This window comes from Anopheles cruzii, chromosome 2 (genome assembly GCF_943734635.1).
Source record: "Anopheles cruzii chromosome 2, idAnoCruzAS_RS32_06, whole genome shotgun sequence".
NCBI classification, from domain to species: domain Eukaryota; kingdom Metazoa; phylum Arthropoda; class Insecta; order Diptera; family Culicidae; genus Anopheles; species Anopheles cruzii.
The window spans coordinates 9,356,457-9,376,153 of NC_069144.1; the positions used below are offsets into that span (position 1 = coordinate 9,356,457).

Genomic DNA, 19,697 nt, shown 5'->3' on the forward strand with positions numbered 1-19,697 from the left:
GAACTATCGCAACCTTCGTCTAACGTCTAGTTTGCGGGACGATGATCTGTTCGAAAGCTTAGTACGGTTACTGCACACGATAAAGCCACACGTACGAATGTTGGACATTCGATTTGCTGTAACTTCGAAGCAATTAGGACCGATTCTGCGGGAAGTTCCTGCACTACAACATCTGTCGATTAATGATACTTATGGCTATCGACGACACCGCAAAAAAAATGCACCTTACCGAGTTTTACCAAAGCTAAAGAGCCCAAATCGGCGACAGCTGTTTAGTTTCATCCGTACGAATGTTCTAAATTTACAGTGTCTTAACATGCCCTGCACGACAGATCTTGAACTGGCAGCATGGACAATACTGAGTGGACAGTTGAAACTCGTACAAGTAAACTGTTTTGATAAAAAATATTTGCATTCTTTTCTCGGGCTAACGTTCCCATTTCTGGAGGATTTGGACATGTTTGGAACATTGCGTTTTGAACCGATTGGAGAAACAGCCGCAAGCGCAAGTCATGGTTTTTTTCGAAGGCACCCATTCCTTCGACGACTCTCTTTTTCCATGCTGATTTCGGCAGAACTAGTTGAAATCATTACTCGCCACTGTCCTGAGCTGACGTATCTGTTCCTATATGTGAAAATGCCGGAAGAAGGACATTTGGAGTCGCTGGTGCAGCTAAAACATCTTAAGGTAAGCAAATAAAAAGCGAAAAGGAATATTTTACTGAATATAACATTTTTTGCAGCACCTTTCATTAGAAGGAATGGTGAATAGGAAGATTCTTCGTGCACCTATGAGCTCGCTCGAATCAGTAAGATTGCGTATAGGTTATCCTGAAGTTCTGCTCGAGAACCTTTTCGAAGTTGTGCCACGATTGAGCTGTTTGAAAATCACGGAATCCATATCGTGCGATGATATACACTTCATCTGCGAGAAGTTTTCTTGTCTTCGACGCTTAGAACTGTGCATCGATCGTGAGGTAATTTGAAATGTGAATGGTAGCTACAAATGCACTAATTCTATCTTTTCTTTTCCTTTACCAGACGTTCCATCCAGATTGCGACGATATAAAGTTCCTTTTTTTTCAGCTTCCGCCACTAGCAGACGATTTAGTCAGATTTGATAGATTGGTACATTTGCAGGAACTTAAATTAACGGGCCATATTGAAATTCGTATCATTCATCCCAACAACGTTCGCTGCTTCACATTCCACAGTCGTTCGGTTAGTGTGCATTATATGATAAAGAGAGAGAGAGAGAAAGAGACCAACCAAGGGATGTTTAACCGAATAAATCCTTCCCCTTTTCTTTCATAACCAAAGCTTAACTATTTAGAGGACATAACGGAAGACGATCTTTACGAGATACCGGACACTTTCCCTTTGCTGAAGAGATTGACCCTCATAGACTGCGCGGTGTCTGATTCTGTTGTCGAAAATATACACGAATGGATGCCCTCGTGTAGAATAGACTGCGACAACCGACGATTCTATCCCGTTGACGATGGAAAGGCGGACTGAAATACGTTCGGAGCGGAAAGAAGGTGCAGCTTCGGAAGGAGATAAAGTTTTGTAATAAAACTCATAAGAGTTGGACACGAGATTCCTTAAATCGTAGCTGGCAATAGAGAATCGATCGATATCGAGTGACACAAACCGGAAGACAGGCTACTAGGTACCAACTGTAGAGGTATAACGGTGCTCAATATGGTATGGTATGCTATGGTATATTGGCTGAATATGGTGCTGATCTTCTCCCTCGTTCTGCAGGAACGACTAGCCACGTACGTTGATGAGATCGTTGCACGGAGAATTCCGAAGAGAAAGAAACAGATCGCTGGACGAAGGTGAACCCATTCCCGTGGCCGGTAAATCGACACACGTGTTGTCCTGAAACAATAAAAAACACACACAAACATCCAAACGATCTTTTTTTTGGTTTCAATATTTTGTTTGTATTATCCACTCGTACAATATGACAAATAGACAACTGGTGGCCACCCTCGCTCCTGCTACTTACACGAGGGGACTGCTGCAGAGGATCGAGAACGATCCTCCCCGGTGTATACTGATCTGCTGAACAGCGCGGACTCACACTTGCGGTTGGTTGGGGCTAATATCGTTTGCAGCCGAATGTTGTGACTCGGTGTGCTCCACGTGGTCGCCGGGATCTCGGTAATGCATTGATCCATGGTTGGCTCTACTTGACTCTGTTATCGGTTAGGATGGGAGTTCCGCTTTCCGCCGATATCCGCGCGCACCTCAATCGCTGTTCACGAGTTCCTTCCGTTGAAATGCTGCTTCACACACTATCTCCGTAGGTTATGCTTACACGCTAGAGACCGTTAATCCTCGGTATTAGTTTACTATTGCTACTGTCGCCCCGCTGCTCATCGTTTCTGGTTTGTTACATTGTATACACAGCAAATTGCCCGCTCACTTCAGCTACCGTTAGCGTCTAATTGTCTACCGATCGTGCATCGTACCCTTTTGCAGCATGCTGTCCCATCGCTTAAAGAACAAATAATAGAGGCTTGCGAAACGTAACGACAAAAAGGAGGGAAAAACGTAAGTGAACGCGAAAAAAAGGAAAGGCAGAGAAGAGTAGCGAATGGCCGCAGAAACGGCCTTCGCCTGACACCACCGGTGGTCCACAGCCCTTAAGCCTAGAGTGTGCCGGCCTCTCCGCGGAGGAAGTCCTAGCCCGCCCTGGCGGGGTCGGATGGCTGAGAGTAACAACTTGGGGAGTTCGGGGTGGGGTGGACGATTCCCGTTAGCCAGTGACGATCGGGCTTCCGTCGTCACCGCCGCCTCCGTCGTCGGATGGTCGCCGGCCGGACGACTAGCTCTTGGTGATTGGAATGCCTTGGGGAAGGTTCTTGTACAGCTGCAGCAGCTGCTCGGGCGGCAGGCTCTGCAGGTAGAGGCCCGAGTTGGCGTACAGCTGCAGGTACAGGGGATCGAACGGTGGCGGGAAGCCGCCGGCTGCGGCCACCGCGGCCGCTCCCGGTGGCAGCCCGGCGAGTACGGCTGCGGCTGCAGCCGCCGCTGACGGGCCAACGACGCCGGGCGGAAGTCGCGGTACCTGCACCGGGGCTAGTGACAGCGTCGGTGGCGAGGGATGCGACAGCGGTGGGGTGCCGGGTAGCGGCGAGCCGGCCCCGGCACCGCTGGTCGGAAGCGATGGTGACACGGGTGAAACATGACCAGAATGATGCAGCTGCTGCTGCTGCTGCTGATGGAGGTGCTGGGGCGATGGCTGCGGAAGGAACTGGGCCAACAGTTCCTTCTGTTTTTGCTGCTGTTGCAGCTGCACCTGCTGCAGGAGCTTAATCTGCTGACTGAGCGGATAGTTGGTGGACGTCGGTGAATCGGCCTGCGGCGGATGGTGGAGCTGAGGAGAGCCGATCGAACCGGGCGGAGGAGGCCCCAACATCGAGCCCGCCGGTGGCGCTGGCATGGAGAATGGCGCCATCTGGCCACCGGCCGTCACCGGAGGAGGAGGAACGTTGAGGGCCGATGCTGCCGCTGCCGCGGCCGCCGCCGCTTGCGAGTTGGACCGCCGTCGTTGCGATTTCTTTGGCGCGGCCAGTGGCGGCTGATCGGCCAGCGTGCCGAGCAGCTGCGTGAGGCCCGGAATGGACGATTTCGAGAGGCCCGACGAGGACAGGATGCTGGCCACCAGCACGGGGTTAGCTTTCTGCAGGTTCGCCAGCATGAGCCCCGTTTCGAGGAGCGAGTTAGACGAGGGCGCTCCGGGCGGCAGGGTGCCGCTGGTGGTGGTTCCATTGGTCGTCGTCGTCGACGACGACGACGAGGATGACGAGGACGACGGGCCGATCGTAACCTTCGGCGGGTTCGGTGGTTCTTTCGGCATCAAACTGGACGGTGGCACCAACCCAACACCGCCACCGCCGCTACCACCCACCGGCAGGCCGCCTTCTCGCAATGGCACAATTTCGTACGGTTTCTGTTTCTTATGGCCGAAGGGCGCGGATTGGGACGCCGCGAACTGATGCTGCTGCTGCTGCTGGTGATGCTGATGGCTGCTTGGCACCGGCACGGGAATGTTGAGCGGTGTCATCAGCGGCGGCACGGAGGGCGCCGGAAGCCCGACGGCGCTCGGGCCGGCAGCCCCGTTCGGCGGCCCGGATGACACCAGGGTGATCTGCAGACTGGAAGCTGTCCGCGAGGCTGCGGACGAGGCTGCTGTTGCTCCGACCGTCCGATTCTGCCGGGAAGTGAAGTCCAGACCCCCGGGAGGACCCTTCGACGAGAGGTTCGAAGCGCCCCCCACCGCTCCCTTCAGGCCGGTCAGATCGAGCAGCTCCGGAATGGGGGCCGGTGCTCGTACGGGCATCACTTCTTTCGGGTCGCCAAAGATCTTGCCCGTCCGCGTGTACATGCAGTGCGTCTGGAACTCGAGGGGCGTGGGAATGCACTTCCGGGCCGCCTCACGCCGGCCTTCCGGTGGCCGCCGCTCCGGGCCAGCGCCCGGATGAGCGGCGGTGTTCAGTTCGGCCGTAATGTTGATTCGCATCGGGTTCGGGGCCACGCGCGCCGCTTGCTGCTGCGCGTTTTTGCTGATGGCCGAGAAGATGCTAGCGCCGTTCGAGATCGGCGTCACCTCGAGGCCTCCCTCGCGCAAAATGTCCAGCTTGCGCTTCTTCATCGGTGGCAGCAGCGAAGGGATCGGGCGCATCGCCTGGCCCGCTTGCTTCCTGCTGCTGGCCTGCTGGGTCGGCGACTGATCGCTCTCGTTGTCACTATCGACGAGGTCGATCACCTCCGTCGTGGCGGAGGGCCCGACCATCGACGGGTGCATCATCGAAGACGCCGCCCCGTGCTGTTGCTTCATGTGGTCCTCAAATCCGGACCGTCCCCCTCCCATTGCGGCGGCGCCGCCTCCCCCAGGGAGATAGCCACCACCGCCGGCCATCATCAGATTCGCCGGAATCGGTGTGATCGTCGTCAGGCTTTGGCCACCGAACAGACTGGCCGATCCAGCAACGAGCAGCGGAATGTTTTCCTTCTCGTACGGTGCGCCCCCCTTCTGGCCCGGGCCCGAGTTCAGGAAGCTTCCGTCCATCAGCAACCCACCACCACGGTGGTGATGGTGATGGTGATCGCCGGCGTTTGCGGACGCACCCGTTTTGCGATCGTTCTTCATCCGCACGTGCCTCAGCGAGCTCGTCCTCGACGGCTGCAGACTGCTGCTGTTGGCGGCCGACGTCGGAATGCAGGCGCTGGAGGTGATCGACAGGGTGCCGCTGGTCGGACACACCGACACCTCCTTGATGGTCAGATCCGGATCCGTGCCGGGCCGGTTGCCGAGCTGCGGGAACAGACTGAGCGAGGCGGAGGACGACGAGTGGGCCTCCGAGGGCGACCCGAGCGGTGTGGTGGCCGTGGCCGATTTCGCTGCCATCGCCGCCGGCTCGATGTTAAGCTCCTGGCCCGATTTGTCCTGCTTGAAGCTGTACTTAAACTGGGGCGTCCCCCCGGAATCGGAACCGGGTCCGGTGCCGGGACCATTCGCACCACCGGCCGCCGTCGTCCCGTTGGCCTTCTCACTCGATTGCACCGTAATCTGCTGGATCTGGATCTGGTTCGTGATCTGGATCTGGTTGGTGATGTGCTGCGGCGGGCTCTGGCCGCTCAGTTGGCCGCCCGGCTGATGGTTCACGCCCTGCGCCCCCGAGTGGTGCAGCAGCGGGTGATGATGGTGGCCGTGATGATGGTGGCCGTGGTGGTTGTTGTGCGCCGGATGGATCGTCGTCTGGTGCACGGTGATCGTCGTGTGCGGCTGGTTAATCTGTATCTGCGACGATTGCTGATCCTTCTCGTCCAGGTTCGGCCGCACGATCACGGTCAGCGGCACGGACACGGGCGACATGCCGAGGTGCACATTCGGTGGGCTACCCTTGCCGACCGGCGGCCCTTCGTCCTTCTCCACCAGCTCGCGCTTGACGGAGAAATCGAGACCGGAGGAGTGAAGGACGCGCGACGCCGGCGGCTGATGCCGCTCGTCCGGATCGCGTTTCTCCACCTTCACGTCGCGCAACATCCGGATCTTGCTTTCCAGCTCCCCGTCGTCCCCGAGCAGCAGCAGCACCGACTCCCGTTTCACCATGCTCCGATCGGCACCGCTGTCCTCGTCGCCCGCCGCCAGCAGCTCGCGGAGGTGCTTCTCGAACGGCAACACAATCTTCTCGTACTTCCGCCGGCTCAGCACCCCATTCTCACCGCCCGTCCCCTGCAGCAGCTGGTTCCACACGTCCTTATCGGTGACCGCACCGTACCCACCGATCTTCTGCACCTTCGCGTACACCGCGTACAGGCTCACTGGAAGATAGAAGGATGATGATGGTTAAAAAATGCCGGAAATGGAAACGCCTTCCACACGGCGCGTACTGACCGTTTTTCAGCGACGAAGCCTGGCTGTCCGCGTACTGGAGGGCCCGCGGGTCGAGGAACTCCTGCAACCGCTGCAGGAACTCCCGCTCCGTGATGCCCATCCGATCGTTCACCCGGAACAGATTATCGTCCTCTTCCTCCTCGTCGTCGTCATCGTCCTCGTAGTCATGATCCTCGTCCTCCTCCCGCCCGTCGTCGTCGTCACCAACCGCATGCTCGTCACCGGCAGCACCGCGCCGCAGCAGCAGCAATCGATCGCGACCCTTCGAGGGGCCGCGTCGCGGCGGTGGTGGCGGCGAACGCTCATCCTCTCCCTCACCGTCCGCGTCGTCCGGCTCATCCTCTTCCTCGTCCGAGTCCTCCTGGGCCACCGCCTTTCTTCCGCCGCCACCACCATTCTTCGTGGCCACCGCTTTCTTCCCGGACTTTCCGCCAGCGGTGGCCGTCGCTTTCGTTTTCGCCTTCGGTGGCGGCGGTTTCGGGACGATCGATTTCGAGGACGATTTGGAACGATTGCGCTGCGAAAGGTGGTTGGCGGCGGGCGACTGCTGCTGGTGGTGGTTGTGATGGGCCGCGCTCGACTTGACGGTGCCGGCCGAAGCCGAAATGACGACGCTGAGCGGTTCCTGTTTCGTCTGCGACGAGCCTCGCGATGGCCGCGGATTGTAGCGAGGGGTCGGCTGCAGATCGATCACCTTCTTTCCGGGCGATACCTAAAAAGAGGAAGGAAGCATTAGGGCGATCACACACACCCGGATTGGCCGTCGTCGCGCGGGTACCTTGCTGTAGGAGTAGTCCGATACGTCCGATTCGTTCGACTCGGTCTCGTCTGACCCGGCGCCCTCCTTCTTGGTGTACTGCGACGAGTCGGAGAGCGTCTTCTTCCGCTTGCCGCGCGGTCGCCCCTTCAGCTTCGGCGCCAGGTGGTTGCAGAGCAGCTCGTGCGTTTCCAGCTCCGGGTAGTCGAACGTTTCCTTGCAGAACATGATGCGCATGTTGGGCGACGGGGCCACGAAGCCGCCCAGTGTTTCGACCAGCACGTTCCGTAGCCAGTCATCTTGAACACCCTCGAGCCGCTTGAGGATCGCCCGGTAGCGACAGTACCGCGAGAAGCTCAGTACCGCCACCTTCGAGGAGAAGTTTTCACCTAAAAGTAAGAGAGACAATAGTTGAGGTTAGTGGATCGCTCTTTTCGCGCACGAAACCCCACGATCCGTCCTGGACCACGCTCCCCTACACCACACGGGAAGGTTTGGCGGATCGCCGGGCAATTGTCTAAACAGCCACTCATTCTCATTAGCTCTCCGCCGACTTATCTTTCAACGGGTCTCTAGGTCAACACAGTCGCAGTCGTAAACCCCATCATCACCATCATCATCATCATCACCATCGGACGCGCACTTTCCCGCACCAAAACGTTAAATAAACATTCCGACTTCTGGGGTGCGCGATGGCGCAAAAATTTGCTGACCAAGCACTCGGTTCCGTGGCCCATTACAGACACACACCAACAACGCAGTCGCTGGAGGAGCGATGTTGTGACTGCCACGCGCGCTCGCAGCGCGGAACGGACGGTTGCCAAATAGGGAACATGCTTCCAATTCCGTGCGGTCTTCTAGCGGTCGAAGGTCTCTACCTCTCTCTCTGTCTCTCTGCTCGTTTCGGAGTGCGGAATCCCCGCGGAAATTAGCAAGTGGGCCACCGGGACCCCGCGGGTGGGCGAGCATACATCGAGCATTTCAAGGCCAAGCCAAAGATCTCGCGCGGCAGTGAAATGTGTGATCTTTTCGCCATCCGTCAGGCATGAAAACGAAACCGAGCAGCATAAACCGTCCTCCGCATGTTTTCGGAGAGTCTGGAGAGCGTTTCGCGGCCCGTCGGCCCCAGCCCGGGTCAGTTCGGTGCCGAACGCCGCGCAGTGTGTTTGTGGTTCGCGGCCCGCGGTTGTGTCACTCTCTCTAGTGCTGCCCTGATGGCGGTGGCTCCCTGCTGCCAGCGCGGCTGGTTTCTGTTAGTGCTGGTGTCGCTGCTGACGCTGCTGGCCGGCCACCACCAGCAGGAGGAAGCGGCGGCCGGTGCGATGGCCAGCATCATCTACGCCGGCTACGCGCTACCGATGCCGCGCCACCGCACCTTCTACAACGCGGTCGGCGAGCGCAAGATCGGCCCGAACCTGTACGAGGTGACGACGATCGTCCAGGAGGACATACTGCTGCGCAAGCAGTGCGAGTGTATGCTGCGCCACCGGTGCCGGGTGCCCCGCAACATCTTCTACCTCTCCAAGTAAGAGCCGCCTGTGTGTGTGTGTGTGTGTATCGATTCGGGAGGCCAAAAACAAATTCGTGATAAAATGAAGTCATCTCCCCGGTCGGTCCCAGTATTTATAGCCGAGCGTCGCGGCGTCGTCGTTGTCGGAGCGACGAACACGGATGGTTAATTGATTTGTGCTCTGCAACTTCACAGCCACGATTGCCATCACCGGGAAAAAGTGTGCTGCGAGCTGCTGGAGAATGCGTACGAGTCCAACAGCGAGAAGCCGGCGGTCACCGGCACCACCACCACCGATGGTGCTGGGTCGTTCGCTAGCGACAACGAAATCTAACTCCCAAAGGATGCACCCGCCACCAACCTGAGTGCTTCTCCCGGTCGATGTCACCAAAGTCGAGGGATGAGTTTTTGCAGAGATGGCGCGTCGTCAGGAGACAGTCCTTGGCGCTGCCCTCGTTGAACAGCGTCTTCAGGCCCCAGGTCCACTCCTGCTCGGTGACGATCCAGTTCAGCAGGTCTTCGGCGCGCAGTATCACCTTGTCCGAGATCGCCAGCACCTCGTCCTGCGGAAGAGAGAGTTAATAATTGTTAATAATGTTTACTCAAACTCAAATATTAACCCCGCTCCACTATTATTCGCCCACAGCAGCCCAATAAATCGAGTGACCCAACATAAAACGGACGATCGAAATTAATTCAAACTTGTAGCAGCGCCCCCATGCGGGTGCTAGCCGAAACCGCGCTTAGCGAAAAGTTAAGCCAAGACGCAAACCGCAAAAACCAAAGCGACCCCCTAAAAATTCTAATGGTATTTGTGGTCATTTCATTATTTTCTGGATATTTTCTGGCTTTTTATCACACTAATAATTCACTGTATGATTTAAAAAACTGATTCCGAGCAACGATAAATCATCATACATAAAATGTTGAATTTAATCAAAACACATGCAAAGAAAACAAAAACGTTGGAAAAAACTCCGTTAAAGAATAACACAATGTAATAGAACTAATTTTGGGGTTACTGCTATGTATTACCCGAGTGAAAGTTCCAAATTGTTCTCTCTGGACAATTGACTTCCAGCTCGTGTCGAGTATCATGGCTGGCAGAGGAACAGAGGAAGAACAACAATCCTTTCGGCCAAAAATGGATCTATGTACTTAGATCCATTTTTCCGATAAAACTGAGGAACTTAAAAGCAAAGGGTGGATTCGGGCCCCGAACCGCGAAACACATGATGATCGAGAGATCGAGAGAGAAGTGAGCGAGTAAACACAAATAATTTCATCTAATTATAGACACACACAGACACGCACTCGATACTCGATGATGATCGGTCGGTGCATTTTTCTACGTAGTATGTCCCTTCCGAAAGAGAGAGTTCCGAGTTGAGTCAATGCGCAAAGCAAATCTCTAATATCGTTTCTAAATGGCAGCTTAATTGTCGTCTTCTCACTGTTGGGCCGCTCGAGTTCACGCCAGGGCCCTTCTATTGGCAAATAAATACAGCGACCCCGAGCACCATCGATTTCCGATCCGTCACGGGCGGAGACGGATTACACAACGCAGTGCCATCGCGCGTTGTCCTGGGTGAAGTGCGCTTTTTATGCTGTTGCTACATTGTTGCGAATAAAAATGTAAAATTATTTTATATCCATTCGAGTTAACTCGAAACTGATTAACGTTACATCATATGGTCGGCAAATATAATTCGACAAATCAAAAGGCAACAGATTTGGTCCACAAAACGCGAATGGCGTTTAATGGCGTTTTTTATTGCTGTTACCAACCTACGCGTCCTAGTATTCCGCGCGGCCGCGGTAGCTGCGGAAACAGTGTTTTGAATATTTAAAATGAGTTCGGTTAAACTCAGGCTCGGAACGCTGGGGGACTGGCTTGCCGTCGGTTCATTGACACACTTTCCCATCACGCGAAGAAAGGATCGCGCGTACACTCTTTGCAGTAAACACCACATAATCGTTTTACTGTTTGGAAAACCTACTAAAAATTTTAGTATTATTGAAACAAAGAATAAATGTCCATAAGGAAATGAACAGGAAGTGAAAAAATTATTTATTCAAATTCTTTAGCTGGGTGTTTTCATCAACTGATAAACTCGGACAGTTATCAATTAAATTGTTCAAATTAAGAATCACATTACAAAACTCGGTCGGCAAAGGAGGACGACGACGACGAATCGATACTTCTTAATCCGCTTGATGATGCTGCCAACTCCAGGGCCACAGTTTTGTGCTCACCTAGCGACGGGCCCCTCTCTCTCTTTCTCTCTCTTTCAACCAATCTCTCTCTTTTACCCACCTTCCGCACACCAAGAGGCCATGGCCATTCGGGGAGGAAAAGAAAAGGGCGACGACGAAGTCCACTTTCGCTGTCGTAACCGAGACACGACGTTCATTGGAAAATGAACGCGAATCATCGTCGGTCAGGGGGCGCTGCGGTCCTCCTGCCGGGTGGGGCCTCCGGACGTGGAAAACATGCGACCGAAAGAAACAGAAAAAAAACTGGACCGAATAGTTTTCCCCTGCGCCGGGCCGGGGGGGGGGGCGCTGTCTGTTGCATGCCAAGACGTGCGCCCAACGGTAGTGTGTTGGGAGGCGGCGGTTGGGAAAATGAGTGAATGTCCATGGCGGAGAAATGGAAAAGAACCAGAAACCTGGCCCTGCACAAACACACAGAAAAGGAAAATGCTCAGAACAAAAGGAAAAGTACAGTGACACGCGCCACGGGACACGGGATTAGTAGGAAGAAGTAGCTTGAAGTAGCTTGAAGTAGCTTGAAATAGCTGGAAATAGCTGGAAATAGCTCAGTACGCGCCCTAAGCGGAGAAACAGGCGAACTAAACAGGAAAGGAAGTTGAAGGGAAATGCTTCGTTTGATAACAGATTCCAATCAATTGGAGCCAGACTATGAAGAAGCTGAAACTATGGTCCTGTTTAATAAGTTCCTGGGGTTTCTTCCTACAGCGCAAAAGCACACCTCACTTCCTTATTCAATCAGAAAACTTTCCCAAAACCCATACATCGTCGAGCACACGTGTCTGATAACAACATACGTACAGGCACACAACAGAGCAAAAGCTGACCCCGTTTTGCTTTCTTCCACATGCCACGCCGCGCCGCGGTCACGGAGAACACGGAGGCCGAAAAAAGCTGGGCTGGGCGCGTAATTTACGATTTACCGAAAAACATCAACATTATCGTTCGTGTGTCTGGTTCGTCTTTTTAACTTTTACTTTTAGCGCACGCACCGCGGCACACATACAGTTGCCAGCAACACACACACACACACAAGCACGGAACTCCCTCCGGAGGAGCACAAACTTAGAGAAAACAAAACCCATTAAAAGCTGCAGTGTTACTGACTGTACGGACACATTTTGTAAGCTGTAAAAACCCACATTCCAAGGAAGGAAAACAGGACAGGAAAATTCGTCCAATAAAAAGTGAAGCAACATCAAAAATTCAAATCGTGGCCACATTTTTTGGTGCGGAACTTGAACGGTGCGTGTTGAAAGTGGATTTTGCTGGAGGCGGCCATTTTGCTGTCAACTCTTACTAGTCAAACTTTTCTTCGCCCAAACAACAGTTGAGTAAACATAAACCTCAAACTGTAGACTTTTTACCCAAAAATACTGCCCTCGGCTTGGGGCTCTCTCGGTCTCAGAGAGAATCAATAGAGGGATCGATCGACAGATGATGATCTAATTTGCACACGTTTTAATACCACCGAAACAGTGTGCTCCGATATTATTGTTTCTCCACGCACTCGCAAAACGTAAAATGTTAAAAATAAACCCTCACATTCAATCGAACAACAGCGGCAGATGGCAGTACCACAACAAACCACATTTGCCTAAGGGCCTCAAGAAAATATATAAAAAAAAATGATGGGAAAATAACGGAACATCAAAGTCCCGGGCGTTCGCATGTTCGGGACTCTCGACCTGGAAGCGAGACGGTTACTGTAATGTTTCATTTTATTTTCACAGTTCACTCTGCTCTTAGTGGCAAACATTTGGGGCCAATCGATGGCCGCAAGACGGTCGCCCTTTCGGGCCCAGACGGCGACGACGACGACGATGTTAGTTTAAATGCAGCGAGTGGCGAGAGCTCTCTGCCCGCGTTGCATCCGCGCGCCCCTATCAGTTGCACAAAAGATCGCGCGCAGTTGCAGTTATTTTTACACACTCTCGATGCATTCCCGATGCACCGCAACCCACACATACAGGGGGGATTCTTTCTCTTTGGCGAAACGGCACCAAAGTGCAGCGCTTAGATAAAAGGAGGCGTTCAAGACGGGCTCGCGCGGAAGGTATGCGGAAAATCCCACGCGCATCAGACACAAACAAAAAACAATCGTAACACTCGCACAATAAATATTTGCATCCACCACCGCCCCACGACAGGGACCCTAACCGCCGCCCACCGCACCACGAGGCAAGCGCGCATTAAATCATTCCGCTCCAGCCGAACGCGAGTCTCGTGCGCGTCTTGTCCCGCGGCCGCGGAACAAGACGCGCACATCGGAGGCGCCCACAAAACCATCGTCACCAAAAGCCCCGAAAAAAAGAAACCAATTATGATTCCCTCGGGACCTCGGGTTTCAGTTCTACTAGAGTTCCCTTTTCGTTCCACGGCTCGAAAAGCGCACGGGATGTCGAACATTCGTCATAATATCGCTCGCTCTTTGGCTGCTCTCTGAGAGAGCTGCCCTATGGCCAACGGGCGTGGGCAACCCGGGTTGGGGGGTTTTATGTTCCGCGTGTTCCTTCTTTTTGTGTGATGGACTGACACGGACTGGACTGGAGGCAATGAAAATATGTTTACGAATTCAGCGCGCACATTATATTGCTCCATGGCGAATGTGTGTGTGCGACGACCATCGCGCGGTTTGATGGATCCGCCGGATGACCCACAGGCGACGGCGGTATGTGGGTTGTTGTGGGTATCGATGAGGAGAGAACGGATAAGTTATGCAAATGACAACGGCGGCGAATGTTAATCATTAGTGCAAATCTCCGTGTTTTGATCCTGTCTCTCTCTCGCTCTGTGCGCCCATTTTTTATGGTATTTGCATTCCTGATTTCGCACCGCCCGGAGGCCATTAAAGAAGGGCCAGAGTGTATGGTAAACCCGTGTGTGTTTGGAGCGAGCGATTTACGGAAAGATTTATTAAAAAGTTGCCGGAAGGCGATAACGGAACGATAAAAAATGGTTTATTTGCCGAAGAATCGCTTTTTTACGAATGTAATTAACATAACATTACTTAAAATACGTTGTGTAAGCAGCTGGAGTATCAATCATAAATGTTTGGCATTAAATCAAACATTACCAAACGGGGAGACTAAATACGATCCTCAATTAAAGTCTAATTAACAAGTTAAAAGCAATTAAAACGTTTACAAAGTATCCATTCGCAAGCGTCCGATTCGAACCGCGAAATTGAGACACCAAGAAGAATCCGCGAACGCAATCCGCGGTTCTGTTCTGCGCGCCTCAAGACCGAAACGGCAAAAAGGAACAAAAAACCCGCGCTACACCTTTAAAAGAGAACACACACACCGCGATGGAAGTGATGACGTTTGAGCGATCATTTGTTCGGTGCAAAATAGAAAACTTCAACCCTTCTCTGGGGCGTGCGGTGGGCAAGGCGAGCGGCGGCGGCGGCGAGAAGATTGCGCCACAATTAAAAACCCGTTTCAGTAAAAAGCGAAAAGCAGCAGCACTTGAGCGGCCACTCGTCGTCCGTCCGTCCGAGTGAGCGAGAAGCCACGAGGCCTCTCTTTCCCCCTGTCCAAGGGGGGCGCGCGTTAATGTGTTGTTATGCTCCCCGGTATGCTGCCTCGGTTTTATCTATGCGCGGAGTCGCCCCAACATCCCCCACCGAGAGAGCTCGTCGAATAATCGGCACACGCTCCGCTACTAACCCACAGCACCGGCCCCGCAAGACACGCAAGTGAAACTGTGGAAAACTAACGGCAACGACGACGACGATGAAGCGGTAATAATGGTTGGTTACCATCGCGCGGCCCGCAACCTTAACCTCAAAGACTTCGGCAACGACGACGACGACGACGTGGCCGGTGTGTTTGGCGAAAATTTCACGCTTAATTAGAATGTTTCACTTCCACCACGTCGTGTCCACCGGCATATTGACATCTGAGCGCTGCTACCCCGAAACCCTTTCCGCGCAGTGGTGCATCAGAGGGGGATCGCTTGCCTCGGTCGTTCCGGTTCCCGTCAAACCCCCCCTGGGAGTGTTTGTGTCGCGGCGCGTACATAAACCTTTTTGCGCCTTGACCCAAAAATTGCACGATGACGCCGTTTCCTGGCCGCCGCTGGCGACGCACATTGGCCCCCAGCTTGTGTCTTTGGGGACGACGACGCCGAAGCCTAAGACAAACGGCAGATTCTTCCAGATCAGCTTCCCATATTCGTGTTTTGAATGTTAAATTTACAGAGGATAGCGAAAACGAGTTTCGTTGAAGTTGAAGGCTTCAAGGTTTTAGCTTTTCACGCCGATTTCCTTCGTTTTGCTCGGCATTAAAGCAACTGGAGGAGATTTTGATATTTATGAGCAATAATAACTTTATTTTTTAGGACGTTTTGATATTCAAAATGCAAAATTAAGGCCGAGAAACGCACGGTGAAGAGTTCACAAGACATTATGTTGTTTATCAGCTTGTAAGATGGCAAAAAATCGTGAAATATTGTAAACTAACGGAAGAAGAATGTCGAATGGTCCCTAATATGAGTTTTAGTCTTGAAACAACCGATAATATTACAAAAATATTCGACCCAAGTGAGCCAGCAATCGGTTAAACAATCAAGGGTTATGGCAACGACGGTCGTCAGTCATTACATTACAGCTCAACATCAAAACGAGTTTAATATGTCCTCCAAAAACACTTTTCAATCCCCGCCTAAAACATTCGACAACAACTAAAATCAGAAGGTAAAGAGCTCCCTTCCTTGTAGTCTATGGAATGTAGACAAATATTGGCTTGTTTTCAAAACAAGGCCCTTGTTCCGCACCTAATCAAGGCCAACCAAAACGAACGGTATTTTACTATCGGTATGTTTTGAAACATCCCTTATTGCGGGAAAAGTTGCTCTGAAGTGATTAATTTTCGGTATGACTCAACTATCGTTATGATGAGTTGAACTGGTTTGGTATTTGGGGTCCTAATCAACAAAAATCACTCAAGAAGGAACAAGTATTATTGGTGAACGTTTTACCCTACGACAAGACAGTGCAGCAATCCACAAGCCAAAAATAGCCATGCACGTCAACGATGATGATATCAAGGTTTAAAACATATTTTTGGTATGAAATGATCCCTAAATATAGCAAAACTATCATTCACACGCCCTATATAATATTTTTGATTCATTTTTGAATGACTAAAGTAAATTTTTCTTCCTCATATTCCGTAACATCGTTTGTGTTCTTGAACTAAACATCTTTTTGCTTTCCACTGAGTTATTAAATTATCAGAATGATTGTGTTTAATCAATGCTCATGATAATGCCTATCATTTAGACCTTCAATAGCCGTTTGTTATTAAATTAAATATTACTTAACGGTTTCAGAATAAGAACCGACCCAAAGTCGGTGACGTCATCGAAATGTAAGACTGTCAAACGAGCGCACCACCGCAGCGCCACCCAGCGTCTTAGTAGGCCCCACGCACTACTTCAAACAATTGCAAGCGAAAGGGCCAAACGCGCACCATGTAACGGAGCATAAAAGTATCAATATCACGCACACACACACCGAAGAAGTGGAATGTTTACTTTGCCATCCCCGAGGGCACGTCATCCATCGCGCGGGCAACAAATCGCAGCGAACACGAACAAGTTGTGTGCATTATTGTCCTCGTCGTCGTCGTCGTTGTTATCATCACCCGCCGCGCCGGGGGGTCTCTTCTCTCCGAGCTGGTCGTGAACTTCTGCGGTTCGGTGGAAAGCATATGTCGGAAACGAGCGCAGAGACAGGAGACAAAATGCAGCCACGGCCCACGACGCAAGGAGTGTGATAGAAGGAACACGTCAAAGTTAGAGAGCATCCGTTGCGCGAGCGTCGTTCAAATTACCGACCTTCCGACCGAGTCCGGGGGTCCGCCTCTGGACCATTTCCTGAACTTTCCCGTTACATCAAGTGTTGGACGCACGGGGCACGTTGTTTGTTTACCCTCTTTCATCGAATGTTTATGTTATCTGTTTATCTATTGTTTACTATCGATCGTTCGTTTTAAATTGTTCTATATTTGTACGATTTGGACATTTTCATCCTGCTGCCCTCTCGGGGCTTTGGGTCATTCTCTCAAATCTCGACCCTAGAAAAACCTGTTAACCGTGCGTTATGGATTTAAATCTTATCTCGATGGACGGGACACGTAACAACCCTCCAGCGGTCGACCAGCGATCACGGAGATAAGAGAGTTGAAACCCCAAATTATGAAAACACATGACGACCCTTTAAAATCCTGTCCTCGCCAGCCGATAACCTACATCCACATAAATAGTACCCTCGTTATCGTCGTCGTCGCTATCAGCGCAGCAAGTGTTATCAAGCACCACCTCCTACTTGCCCTTCCCGCTTGGCACCGTGCCAAAATTCGTTATCTACTTCTGAGTGAGCCAACCCCAGTCGTATGTGCAGCTGCATACTGCTTCTTCTTCATCTTGGCGTAATGCATCTACCACCCGTTTGTCGCGTCCGCGTGTAAACCCGTCTTGAGACGCAAATGCAACGTGTCTCTAGCGCACCCGGCACTCCGGAGCGAGCGAGAGAGAGAGATTGAGGGAAAATCGGCAGGAGGCCGCCGGAAACGACGGAAAAGCGCAATAAATTAGTTCTTCCCTCCCTGCAAGGGCCTCCGAGCAGCGCACCATCGGAACATGGCGGACAAGAACGGACAAGAGGTTTGTGGGTAACTGTGCTCTCTCGCTCTCTTTCTCTCGTACACTTCTCAACCCGTTGCTGGCCTTCACTGTGGCAGCAAAAAAAAAACGGTCCGCCTCCGGTTGGCCACCACCAAGTACTTCTTCTCGTCTGCGAGAAGAGAGCTCCTTCTAACACAGAAGCTGATCAGCATTTTTTGCCGTTTCTCGCTCCTTTACCCCCCGATGTGGTGCGCGGCGCGACGCGGTATGTTTCGTTCGGGGCCAGCACAACCATGACCAATGTGCCCCCCCGCGTCCGTGTCTGCCTTCCTTCGTCCCCGCGCGCGCTCGAACCGCATTTCGGGATTTTAAATCATACGCCTTTGCTGTTGCTGCTGCTGCTGCTGGGTGTGTTTGTTGCGTGTCTTTAGGCCAACGCATTGGACGTCAGTGGCGGACACAGGTCGAGTCGGACAACGCACGCGCTTCTCTTGCGCCTGATTAATAGACCCAACAGAATGCAACCCCCATAACGACTCACCTCACGTCGTTCGGTATCATTTAAACCTCCGGGTTAAGCGCTGATACTAACCTGGTGGGGAGCATTTGTGAATGGAAATATACTCTACAGTGTTAATACTTGTTCCTATCTCTCCCCCAGATAAGATAACCCCATGAATGTTTTATGACCAAGTGTGGCTGGCTGGCGGCTTATCATGTTGTAGCAACGTTTAATTAAATCAGTCACGTTTTGATCCTCATCATATCGCATGGATTAATGTAGTTCACTTTTCTTTCCTCTTTTTGTAGTTGTCACTATATTAGTAGTCCATTTTAGTGACCCGAAAGCATGTCGCATTGGCAGCGCGGCCTTCAACTCGATTCCTCTCACTTGCGAGCGAACAACACAGTAAGGAAAGTGGCCCATACAAGGAAAGGTAGCACAAAAGTAGGAACAACTTGCACGCTGATTAACGCATTTCATTAGCTGCTCACCACGGAGCATTGCACCATCATCCCTGCGCGGCCGGCCACCGGCGCGATCAATCTTACGCCCGTTCAACAAGTCGGCGGCAGGCAGGTTTCAGCATGTGAAAGTGTGGAAAAGCATAACCAACACACGCGCGAGTGGTGATCGCTATCGCTGGGTGGAATTATGCTGATGTTGGCCATCGCGGGTCGAGTTGGCTCTCACTTTTACTGCACTGTGTCCGGGGGGGCGGGTCGGCCCGATCGGTGACCGGAGATTGATCATGCTTAAGCGATTTATATGGTGATTGAAACACGAAAAGGCTAGTCTCGTTAATCAGTTCTTATTCTGCCCCTTGGTTCTTGGTGTCCCAAAAAGTTGGTCATCAGTTTCATAATGTTAAACACAAATGCATCTCTGATTCATTCAAACGCATCATTGGCCGTGATGAAAGAGAGAAGCAAACAAAAAAAGCGAGGAGGAAAGCATAAAACGTGCCCCGCAGGCCCGGGGAATCGTATCGTCCGTGTGCCGCCGCCACAAAACATGTGAAATACGTCGCGCCTTCTTCTCACTGCTCGCTCACTCGCTCGCTCTCACGCTCATCGCACGCGGCTCGCTCTGCTTATCACGCACGGCGGTGACCTCACCTCACAGCAACAACCACCCCGCGGAAGGGTTAAGGGATTCGGTGTTAAAAGCGTAATTAAATTGGCCAGATATCTGTGTTTCCGTGGGGCGCTGTAGCAAAAGGCGACTCACTGCGCGCGCCCACGAAAAAGGTCAGCACCGAAGGCCAATAATAAAACGCGAAATATGTTCTCCAGCACCTTTTCAGGGCAAACGGACAATTCTTTCAGTGGGCCAATTTAATGCTCCCTTTGGTGCGCGCTCTCTCGCTCCGAAACATGACTCCCTTCACAGCATATGCCCCGAGAGTGGTTCGCTTTTCACTTTTATTCCCGTGACTCGAGAGCGGTCTGTGTTGTGTTCAAAAACAGTCCACACACTCAAGGGGGTCCTTAGCAGGCGGCGGCGATCGTTGAATGTGTGCCAACAGCCCCCCACACCCCAACCCCAAAACCCTCTGGGCGGCCGCCATTAGCCAATCTCATCAAACACCTCCTTTTTATTCATT

At 52.3% G+C, this 19,697-nt stretch overlaps 2 protein-coding genes across 2 annotated transcripts in view; one reads left to right on the plus strand and one right to left on the minus strand.

The window, feature by feature from the left end:
• Positions 1 to 2,839: 2,839 nt before the first annotated feature.
• The window catches only part of LOC128277438 (uncharacterized), a gene marked incomplete at its 5' end in the record, with an annotated part of 28,350 nt that continues 11,492 nt past the window's right edge, over positions 2,840 to 19,697 (minus strand). The window contains 4 exons of the mRNA XM_053015893.1: positions 2,840 to 6,342; positions 6,416 to 7,127; positions 7,194 to 7,561; positions 9,044 to 9,245. Of these exons, the coding sequence (XP_052871853.1) occupies positions 2,840 to 6,342; positions 6,416 to 7,127; positions 7,194 to 7,561; positions 9,044 to 9,245 (4,785 nt within the window). The remainder of the gene's footprint in view (positions 6,343 to 6,415; positions 7,128 to 7,193; positions 7,562 to 9,043; positions 9,246 to 19,697) is intronic.
• Positions 8,252 to 9,357, plus strand: LOC128277628 (uncharacterized). Its single transcript, XM_053016110.1, has 2 exons — positions 8,252 to 8,697; positions 8,878 to 9,357. Exons 1-2 carry the CDS (start codon positions 8,255 to 8,257, stop codon positions 9,014 to 9,016), a joined length of 582 nt encoding a protein of 193 aa, XP_052872070.1. The 5' UTR covers positions 8,252 to 8,254; the 3' UTR covers positions 9,017 to 9,357.